General features: G+C 35.0%; 2 protein-coding genes across 2 annotated transcripts; one reads left to right on the top strand and one right to left on the bottom strand.

Moving 5' to 3' along the window:
- The first annotated feature begins 1,193 nt into the window (after positions 1-1,193).
- LOC111451283 (LOB domain-containing protein 4-like) lies at positions 1,194-2,680 on the top strand. Its single transcript, XM_023091649.1, has 2 exons — positions 1,194-1,480; positions 2,080-2,680. The coding sequence occupies exons 1-2, from the start codon at positions 1,304-1,306 to the stop codon at positions 2,401-2,403; spliced, it is 501 nt and encodes a 166-aa protein (XP_022947417.1). The 5' UTR covers positions 1,194-1,303; the 3' UTR covers positions 2,404-2,680.
- Positions 2,681-6,858: 4,178 nt separating this feature from the next.
- LOC111451492 lies at positions 6,859-9,302 on the bottom strand. The gene is made up of 3 exons (XM_023091938.1): positions 7,376-9,302; positions 7,144-7,275; positions 6,859-7,000 (listed from the first exon to the last, which is right to left on the bottom strand). Exons 1-3 carry the CDS (start codon positions 7,880-7,882, stop codon positions 6,902-6,904), a joined length of 738 nt encoding a protein of 245 aa, XP_022947706.1. The 5' UTR covers positions 7,883-9,302; the 3' UTR covers positions 6,859-6,901.
- Positions 9,303-10,687: the final 1,385 nt, after the last annotated feature.

Here is a 10,687-nt window from a genome sequence, read left to right as displayed (position 1 = left end):
GATGAACTTCTTGTGTAGCCATTGTTTTATAACTGATTTCTTTATGTATGTAACCATATCTGTTAAAATAAAAATAAAAATAAAAAAAAAAGTTTTAGAAAACATTAAATTTATTATTATTAATTTTCCAAATTATGAAATCAAAATAATTAATTTTGGAGATTTTTTTTAAGACTATAGGCTCCATTTGAGCGATGAAAAGATAAGATTAATAAATATGGTTTAATTTGAAAGAGTTGATTGGAAGATGGAGGGTAGCATTTATCATAAAATATTAAATTTAACGAAGAAAAAAACATAAGGAAAATCGCATCTAAGTGATGTAACTTGCTTGAAAATAATTATAAAAAAAAATTAATAAAAATTTGTGTTAATATCAATAAGATCACATATTATATGGTATACAATCTTATTATAGCAGAAAAGTCCATAAATTAAAGCATAAGCACGTGTGTTTCTTTCGTCATTTTGGATTCCAATCTTGTCGTTCGTATCTTTTTCTTTTGTTGCTATTATTTTTATATTTATTTAATTTTGGTTTTTGTCAATGAAATGTACGAAAAAGTCCCGCCCAATTTCATTTTATAAACATTTCCATACATTTAATAAACACCCAGATTAGCTTAAGATTCAAGCAAACTTACTTCCACTCCGTACTATATATTAAATTAAATAGAAATTAAGAAGAAGAAAAAAACAGGGAGGTCCCACGTGGAGAATGTAATTAAAGTGGGATGAACATTTTAATTATTTTTAAAATAAAAATAAAAACCCAAGAATTGAGAGGGCGGATTTGGTGCTTAATGGTATCAAATCAAGGAGTTTAAATTAATATATTTTTATAGAATTAGAGCGTTACATTGTAATTCATAGCATGTGGTATAGTTAAGATGTCACAAATTATATAAATAAAATAATATTAAGTGGGAATTGTTGAATTACTTTAAGAAATATAATTTTTATAAAAAAAAAAAAAAAAAAAAGAGAGAGCAAGAAAAGGATGTGGAAAATAAATTAGAGAGGGAGACAAAATATCATAATATAATATGTGGGGGCAAAAGAAAGATATTCTCACCAAAAAAAAATATATTTAAAAAAATAATAATTTGTTTTCTTTAGAGGCAAAATCTAAAGGGTTGTTCTTTGGTGGGTCCGTTTTAAAGATTTGGCGCGACTTCTCTATATAACATCCTCCATTTCCTTCTTCTTCGCCCCCTCTTTTTGTTTCTGCGTTCTCAAAACTCGATTTTGACCTGAATTTTGTTCGGAAGCTACCGGAATTGGTCACATATCCGCCGGAGAAATGAAGGAGAGTGGACGGAAACAAGGCGCTGTTGCCCCATGCGCCGCCTGTAAGCTTCTTCGTCGGAGATGTGCTCAAGACTGCGTTTTCGCCCCTTATTTCCCCGCCGACGAGCCGCATAAGTTCGCCAGCGTCCATAAAGTCTTCGGCGCTAGTAATGTCAACAAGATGTTACAGGTTTCACTCTACCATATTGCAATCTTTATTAATTCTTCCTTTTTCTTAAATTTTGTCCCTAAACTCTAAATTATTTACCGACAATCCTATTACCCTATGACATTGACATTTCAATATGTTTTTTTCCTAATTATATATTTTTTAACGCGTTAAAATATTATATTTTAATCATATCAGCTGAGCTAAGAGACTGAAGCAGCTAACCAAGTGTTTGAAAGGTGTCAACTTCTTAAAAAAGTAAGCCCAAAAACAGTTCGAGGAGATTGGTTGGTGTCGGAAAGAGTAAAGGGGTGGTTTAATTTGTAGTAATTAGTGGTCAATTCAAACCCACCTTTAACCATACCCTTTGGTTACCACTGAACTTTCCACTCACATTATTAAAGCTAAGCTTAGCTTTGAGGAAATTTCTTTGCTTAATATAAAGTGTATAATTTGTGTCTTAATTAATTATTTAATTCCCTTCAACTTTAAGCTCCATTAGGCTTATAGCTTTTGGGAAATTACAATACAGACCCCAAGCTTTTCTTTTTTATATTTTTAGCATCATTTATACTATTATGACGTCATAGTAGAAGCTAAGCTTGTTTATATGTGAATAGGAGTTGCCGGAGCACCAGCGGAGCGACGCCGTGAGCTCGATGGTGTACGAAGCGAACGCAAGGGTTCGAGATCCAGTGTACGGCTGCGTGGGAGCCATATCGTCGCTGCAACAGCAAATCGATCTGTTACAAACGGAGCTAGCGATTGCGCAAGCGGAAGTAGTACACATGCGAATGCGTCAATTCACATCGTCATCGTCGAACCCGACAGCCGGACACTCGCCGGAGACTGCGTCGCCGTCGGGCAAGATCAACATTCCGCCGCAAAACAAGTCCTATTTTTCCATGGACAACATGGGGGAGTCGTTGTGGTCATCCTGCTAGCTAATTAATTTAAGCTTTAGGCGTGCGCTTTTTTTTTTAAATCTTATTTTTCCTAATTATCATTATAATGTGCTTTCTTTATCATTATAATGGGGCGGGCTTGCTTTATTGTACTTCTGCTTTTATTTATACTTTTTTATATAAATTATGTAACTTTGTAGAAAAGAAAATAGCGCTACGCCCAGATCATTATCATTCATAACCATATTGTAAATGCTTAAACAATGTAATTAATTATGCGGTGTCATATTTATAATATATACTTTTAATTAGAGTATTTATATTGGGCCTTTTTTTAATTCTAATTTAATATATTATTATTGATTATTGCAAGTTTAAAAATATATGAATTAATTTTTTTAAAGTTTCATTAGTGGTTGAGATCCTATATCTGGTTAGTTAAAACCCTTTTTTTTCAGTCCAAAAGAATTTATATTTATGTTATAATATGGAGAGAGATGTAATTGTAATGAAATTTAGACCTTAATTTTGACTTTATAAAGATATGATTTATAAGAAGGTTAGGAAATTGAAATCTTGGAGCATGACAAGCTCTGGATTCGCTGCATTATTGTAACATGAATCATCGACATTAACAAAAAAAAAAGTCTATTGTTTTTTGGAATCATTAGTTCTCTAAGTTTTGTCGCCAACATAAATTATGTACAATAATCATCGGATTATGTTCTTTTTTATATATATAATGTTTGTGCACTTTTGGTAATAAAAATGATTGTGGCCCAAAAACAACATTATATTTTACGTAAGATTTACAACTAAGCGACTTCATCCAATCATATCCATATATATTCATTTGTTCATTTGTAGACCCTTTTCTTTATTTCTTTTTAGAGTTGACTTATTTAGTGTATGATTGCCTACATTTTCTTTTCTGTTGAGAATAGGAAGAAACAACGAGCCTAGACTAGTGTGTTAGAGATTAATCGGACTAGATCAAGACCTAGATCAAGATGTCTCTAGGAGACCGTGCATTTAGGGTACGAAGAGCGGCCAACAGGCTCAAGCCCCAATATTCCATACCACAATAGGTTTGGAGGTTTTGCACGAGAACCTTAGAGATAGTGTTTAATCCATTAAGACCTACCCTAGAAAACCTAGTAGAAAACCACGATAACCAAGGACAATCGAGGTATCTCTTCGGACTTAAGCAGTGTGAATAATTTCATGAGATGGGCAGCAAGGACCCCATAGATTAACCTAGTAGCTGACTGGCCCATAGGAGATCGCAACCCCCCAACTTTAATAGCAGTATAGTCCTGTGGGAGGGTTGTCAGCTAAGCCCCACATATGATGTTCAAAGCACTTTACGGATTTAGCTTAGGACACTGATTATTCATTGCATAAATAAGGAAAGCCACTAAGTTGTCGGGTACCTAACTGCTCAGATAGCATTGAAACTTATATCACAATTCCTAGAGCCTAGATGATATGAACCAAGAGACATCAATCATACAATATGCTTCAATGAAGATGTGAAGAAAAGGTTGTCAAAATTATCAAAAGATGTTTCAATTCATGCTACATTGAAGAAGAATAAAGTTTTATTGTTGTAAATTTTGGGTGGGTTATAATTTAGAGTAATTTAGAGTTATTGTATTTTAAGACTTTTTATTTAATTTCGGTTACATTTACATAATGGCTAATTATGGCCATAAAGTGTGAATGTTACAACTTTTTGAATGTCTTTAATAGTTTCATTTTGAAGCTATATAAAGCCATGTTTGTTGTATTTGTAAGGTAGACTTAGAAGATATAGTAAAAGGAGCATTTGTGCTTTGTTTAGCCAATGGCTAAGTTTATTTGCAACTCTATGTAGTTTAGGTTGCATGTAGAATCATTCAAGCTCGACATGATCAATCTTGCTTGTGGAGTGATTCGAATCTCAAACAAGTGTTTGAGATATTTGATCAACAAGAATCATTGAAGCTAGACATGATCGATCTTGCTTCTGGAGTGATTCGAATCTCAAACAAAGTGTTCTTGACTTGAGATATTCGATCAACAAGGTAATCCGAATCTTACTCCCCTTGTAGTGATTCCTTATCTTATCACTAGAACAAAACTCGTGGATACTTACTGGATTAAGGATGCGAGAAGAGCCAAAAAGTAAGTTGCTTACTAAGACTCATCCCTTTCTATTTTTTTTTTTTTTTTCCTTTTCTTCTCAGGTGAATGATGCCATTGATCGAGGTGGGAGGGTGTTTGGGAGTCTTGAAACCATAGAGGAGTGACCCGGAGCGTCTAGGAGTCTATAGAGTCACACATAGTTACATCATACGTTTTCTCTTATGAAATTCATATACTACATGAACATTGTTCGTTGATTGAAAATTTTCTTCTTTTGCAAATTTTTTTTCGTAAGGTCTTCTTGCGTATCTCATTTCTACATGTTTTCATTGCATAATTTAATGGTCTCGTCCTTGATTTCGAGTCTCAAATTTTGGGCTCTGACCACTTATTTCTACCACCGGAGAGATGGGAATTGTTCTTTACTTGGAGAATATCCAAATTTGTTAAAGAAAGAGTGACAAAAATATTATACATACTTTTTTTCTAAAAGTAATCATAACCCTAAGTTGTATTCAGAATCACTTCAACCAAAAGGAATGTTGAATGAACATGTATAGTGAAAGTAAGGTGGCAAAAAACCCTTATTTGGAGTAGGGTTAGGCTCAACTCCTACGGCGTGTAAGGTTTGAATTTGAGAAGAGATTGATGATGGGAAGGCTTGAAAATGCAAGCCCTATACACCTACTGGCATGCCCTATACACCTACTGGCATGCCCTATACACCTACCGGCATGCCCTATACACCTACGTATACCCATCTTACTTACCCTATATCAACACAATGTGGTCATCTTTACCTTTCTTTCTTGCTATTATATGATTGCAACATTATTGTATCAATCATCACCCATTTGATTTACTCCTCCTATTCTATTATGTTGGATTGCTGGTCTTTCCCTTGATGGGTTTTTGATATAAATAAGGTTCAAACATGATACATTTTTTTTTAGTGTGTGAGAAAAAAATGTTGAATTTGTAATGATAACCAAGTAGAATCTCCTTTTTCCCTAATTCCATGGGTCACAAATGGTGCCAAAATAAGAATCCCATTAAAAACCACAATGTTTCTTTGTGCCTGATTCTGCTCAACTTCTTCTTCTCATCTCTTCCAATAAAGAACTGATATCATTTGCATATGTAAACTTTGAGTGCTTCATGATCATTTGTTACATGTTTATGGGTTTGTGATTTGATTATGAACAACCACCACTTGTTGCATGATTTCCTTTTGCAAGTTGGGTTTCTGTCGATCAATCATCCATGCCCAAATTTATAAATATTTCGTCGTGTATGATTATAATTAACCCTACTTTTTCTTGGTAAACATAGGTGAGATTATACCAAACTTAGGTGCATGTTAGACATCTATGGTAGGTTCAGGTTAGTAAACTTAGGGTTCGAGGGAGGGACTTGAAAGACTTCGAATTAAGTGCATGTTTAGAAAAATTGATCGAAAGAAAATGGTATACGAAGGTTTGAATAGTGAGTCACTGTTCAAGCAGCTGGATTTCTCGATAAAACCTCGGTTGGTAACCCCTCCTTCCATACAAGCTAAGCTTAAGAAGCCGAACTCAAACTCCAACCCTTAAAGCAAATATGTTGAGAAACATAAAATAAAGAGCTATATTGTATGCTCGTGTATAGATCTAGGTTGTTAACGGACTTGACAAACTCATGAATTACCTTGTTATTGTCCACTTTAAACTTATATATACGATCGACTCAGTGTCAATAGAAATATTGTCCTTATTACTTACACGTACGAGAATTCTTTTAATAAAAGACAATATTCGCATTGAACGTTAAGATCTCTTTTCAAATGATACGTTTATGGGTCGGTGTACGAAACAAAAAGAATCTAAAACAAATGGCTTCAATCTCAACCCACCAAATTAAAAAAGTGGGCAAAAGGTAAGAGAGAATCCATGAAAGCCTCTTTAATTATAACATGAAGGAGCAATAAGTCACCCACAGAATAGGCCACCCCTTCAAGCTTCTACCTAGTTAATTAGTGCTGTCCTAGCATCCCAAAACCCTAATGTGACCTCTCCATCACCTTTTCCTCAAATCCTTTCACACTTTTTTAGATCAAAAAGGGAAAATAAATTAATCCCAAAAGAAATTATTCCGTTTCTAAATTTTTAAATATTTCTAATATTTTTCGGCTAAAATTTGTATCTGATAGAGGTGCATTTATGGATTAATTTGGGTCCGGAACGAACAATTTTTAGATCCATTGCTTAAATTATAAATTTTTTCAAATCAAACAATCATAATGGTTGGTTTATTTAGTTCGGGTTATTTGGATCCATTATTCAAATTTATGTTATAAAACTAAAATGTTCAATAAAAAAAAAAAAAGTGATTTTTAATAAAATTTTGTAGTTTTGTAATAATTGTGAAATAATTACAGATGATGATCAAGGCCACTGAAATCTGTGACATAAGGTAAATACATTAAACTTGCTGCCAATTCTTGCAGCCAACTCTCTTCCTCTTCCTTGTTCTGTCCAAAAAAAACAACAAAAAGTAAGGAAATTGACCCACCCATCTCAAAAAGCTCTCCACTTTATCATCAAAAACATACAAAAAATGGAAAGCTCTCGCCTTTATGAACAAAAACATACAAACAAAATAGAATGTTGTTACCGTTTGATCTCTTTGTTTGTTTAATTGGTTGGTTTGGAGAGGGATCTGAGTGTGACAGAGCTCGTTGTTGTTGCGAGCAAATCTTCCTCGTACTCGTGTTCTCCTGTCTGCTAGCGTCTTCCGACATGCATACTGTGAAACAACAAACCAAAATCAATGATGAAGGCACTTAGTTTATTTATTGAAGAAGAAGAAGAAGAAGAAGAAGAAGAAGAAGACGAATTGTAAGAACCTTGATGGTTTTGTTGAAATTCCTCTGGTTTCTCTTCTTCAAATATCTCACAATCCTTTCTTTCCTCTCTTCCTCTGAGTACCGAATTGCCACCTTAATGTTACTCTCTTCCACGCCGCCCATTTCATACTTGCTGCTGCTATACACAGGCTTCAACTCAGGCACGTACCCGAAGACCTCATCGCCGTATTCGCATGCCCCGGGCAACGCTGCCTGGCTGCCGATGAAGCTGTGAATGCCATACAATCCCATGTTAGACTCAGGCCAGGACGGGACAGTCATGTCGGAGACGGGACATGGCATTGTTAGAAGCGGCGAGAGGGCATCGGACGGGGAGGGGATGATGAAGGGCTGTCCCCCGGCAGCCAAATCGACATGATGATTGGGCCTAATGCTACACATTCCATAGTCTCCAGCAGGCATTAATAGGGTGTGGACATCAGAGAAAGTGTTGTTGGTGTTGGGAGGAAGAAGATGATCAGAGTAGAGATGAGGGAATGAAGCCATGGAAAGGATGTGAAAGGAAGGAAGGAAGGAAGGAAGGAAGGAAGGAAGAGAGGATTCTTTGGGGTCTCACAAAATATGCTCTTTTTTCTGTTAACTGCAACGCTTTGGATTTGGCATCCAACTTTTATAGATAAACACAACATGAAGAAGCTTCAAAGTTGACTGATGCAACAACTTGCCTTGCATGGGGCTGGGCAGCTCGGTCACCTGACCGTATATTTCTCCATTTTACTATGTTTTTCTCAATTTTACAACAAAACTCCAATACATCATGCTAATTTCTCTTTCTCTTTCTCGGGACCAATCTTAGAGTTGTCTACTTCCTAAAATTGTCATTTATTTTGGGAATTTTCATTTATGATCGATTTTTCCAATTATTATGTGAGTGAGACATAGTTAGGCAGGCATGGAGAAGAACAGTGGTTTTATTTTTCCTTTCTAATTAGACGTTTAAATGTGGTCTTCCACCAATTTCAAGGTGGGTCCTCAGGGGTCAAAGGTCCTATAGGTTAAATAGACGTGAGATTCAAACTTCTTTCTAGTACATCGTTTGTTTGAATTTGACTGTAACTATGAATTTAATTACTAGGAATAATTAAGGAGTAGGAGAAAGTGAGGAAGAGTTAAAAGGAGTTTATGGGGAAGGTGAAGTTAAAAGGGAAAAAGAGGAAGAACCCTGAAAAGAGGGAGTAACGGCAGGCCTCGTGCGAATGGTATTCTTGTGGTACTGATTAAAGTGCTATCTCAGACTAACTACTTCCAAAACAACTGAACCCTTTTTTCTTTTCTCCTTTAAATATATATATAATATACAACATATAGATATATATATAGAGAGAGAGAGAGTTAGAGAGAGGGCAAGAAAGGAATCGAACACATGGGTTGGGTTGGGTTGGGTTTGGCTTGGCAAGATGATACAACAGAGAGAGCATGAAGAAGAAGTGGAAAGTACAACAATATATACCCAAATCTGAAGGCTTCTTCTTAATTACAGTTTCCATTCATGTCTCTTCCTTGTTTTCTTCAACATTTTGGCACAAACAAGATTCATTTCTAACTCTCACTCTTTCCAATCAACAACAGAATTGGATTCATTTAGTATTATTATGTTCTTTCATTATCTAAAACCCCTTCTTCCCCCTACAACTCTGCATTTATTTACGTCCAATCACAGCAAAATTGGGTTGAACGAGTGGCTTTTGGGTGTTAGTGCTACTCCTACTGTAAACATCATCACTAAGTAGTACCCATTTCCAAAACCTTTAAAACATGAGAATGAGCATAGTAAGATGATATACACATTCCAATTGGGCTGAGGATAGGTATACTCTGCATGCTTACTCTTTAAAAAAATAATGAAAAATAAAAGTTTCTAAAAATTGCAAACTTTCTATACGTCTTAACTTATAAAATCAACAATTCTTCAAAGTAAGAACATTTTAAAAAAAGATCTAAAACAGTAAAAACTCAATACATTGAATCTCTCACTCATTCTTCACAACCATACACGTTAATAATGTTCAAATGCATGAAAGGTATATTTAGTCTAATTTTTTTCTCATTTGAACACTAACCTTTATGGCTGTGATTTTTTATAATGGAATTACATCTCTCATTAAAGTAAGAAAGCTAGAGATTCAAAAAAAAAAAAAAAAANAAAAAAAAAAAAAAAAAAAAAAAAAAAAAAAAAAAAAAAAAAAAAAAAAAAAAAAAAGGCAATACCAAACAAATCTATATATATACACATATATATTATATTATATATATGCTGAAAGAGAAGGAACAAATTGAGAACCTCAATCTTATCAAAATTAGTGACAGCCAATTTCTGAAGATTCCTTTGACCAAATTCTTATCGTTTCCATCCATCTGGCTGTGTGCGTTTGAAGGAATTTTTAATATTTTGTAAAGCCTACGAGTATCGGGTGCTTCTCATCACCTTTTTCCATCCTTCCTTCCTTCAACCCTACTTTCAAATACTTCCTATCTGCTAACGGCCTAATGTTCGAGACATATATCCTTAATCAAGAGGGTTCTTCACCGTTTCTCGGGATTTAGGTTCTCGAGTTTTTGGTACGAATGGCCATGGGTTTTGAGGAATGGAGTTCTTGGAAGTCATATCACAGGGAGAAATTGGAGGGTGGTTTGCAAGGAAGAATGGTGCTGTGAATTTACCTATATGTTACCTCATCATTTCTCTTCATCCAATTAAAAAAAAAAAAAAAAAAAAGTGTCACAGAAGAAGACTAAGAAGACTACTATTAGCATGTGAAAACAGCAAAACGTTGCCATACTGCAAGGGGGTTAGATCAATGGACTAAAGTAGTAATAATTTAACCCAAAAAGAAAAGCGAAAAACAGAATGATTCCCATTCTTTTCTTGGCAGAAAGAAGCATCACTTTTACCTGAGGGTTTACCCCATGAGTCACCATCTAATAATTCAGAATTTCACATCAATCTCACCCAAGTTGGTACGTCGCTAGACAAGTTGGCGCTGTGATGAAGAGAGATAGCTTGTAAGTGAACGTACGCTGATTTTTGGAGCACATGATGATCAGGCTTCTGGGTTGCTTCTCTCTGCAAGCCCCTGCTGATATTTCACACATATTAATATTAGTGAAACACTGGCCTTCATCATAAAACAAGTTAGTTTCTTTCAATCACATCACACTGACTTCCCTCCTTTAAATGCAAACTTCACAGCACAGCGCGGCACTGCCCCCTTTCAATTCTTCGAATGTGTACCTAAAGTGAGAAACATAGCCTGAAACTAAGTACTTTTCCCAAATAGAGTTGTCATAGAG

This window comes from Cucurbita moschata, unplaced genomic scaffold (genome assembly GCF_002738365.1).
Source record: "Cucurbita moschata cultivar Rifu unplaced genomic scaffold, Cmos_1.0 Cmo_Scf00013, whole genome shotgun sequence".
Lineage (NCBI taxonomy): Eukaryota > Viridiplantae > Streptophyta > Magnoliopsida > Cucurbitales > Cucurbitaceae > Cucurbita > Cucurbita moschata.
Note: the sequence above shows the minus strand (reverse complement) of the source record. Positions and strands in the feature narration are given on the sequence as shown.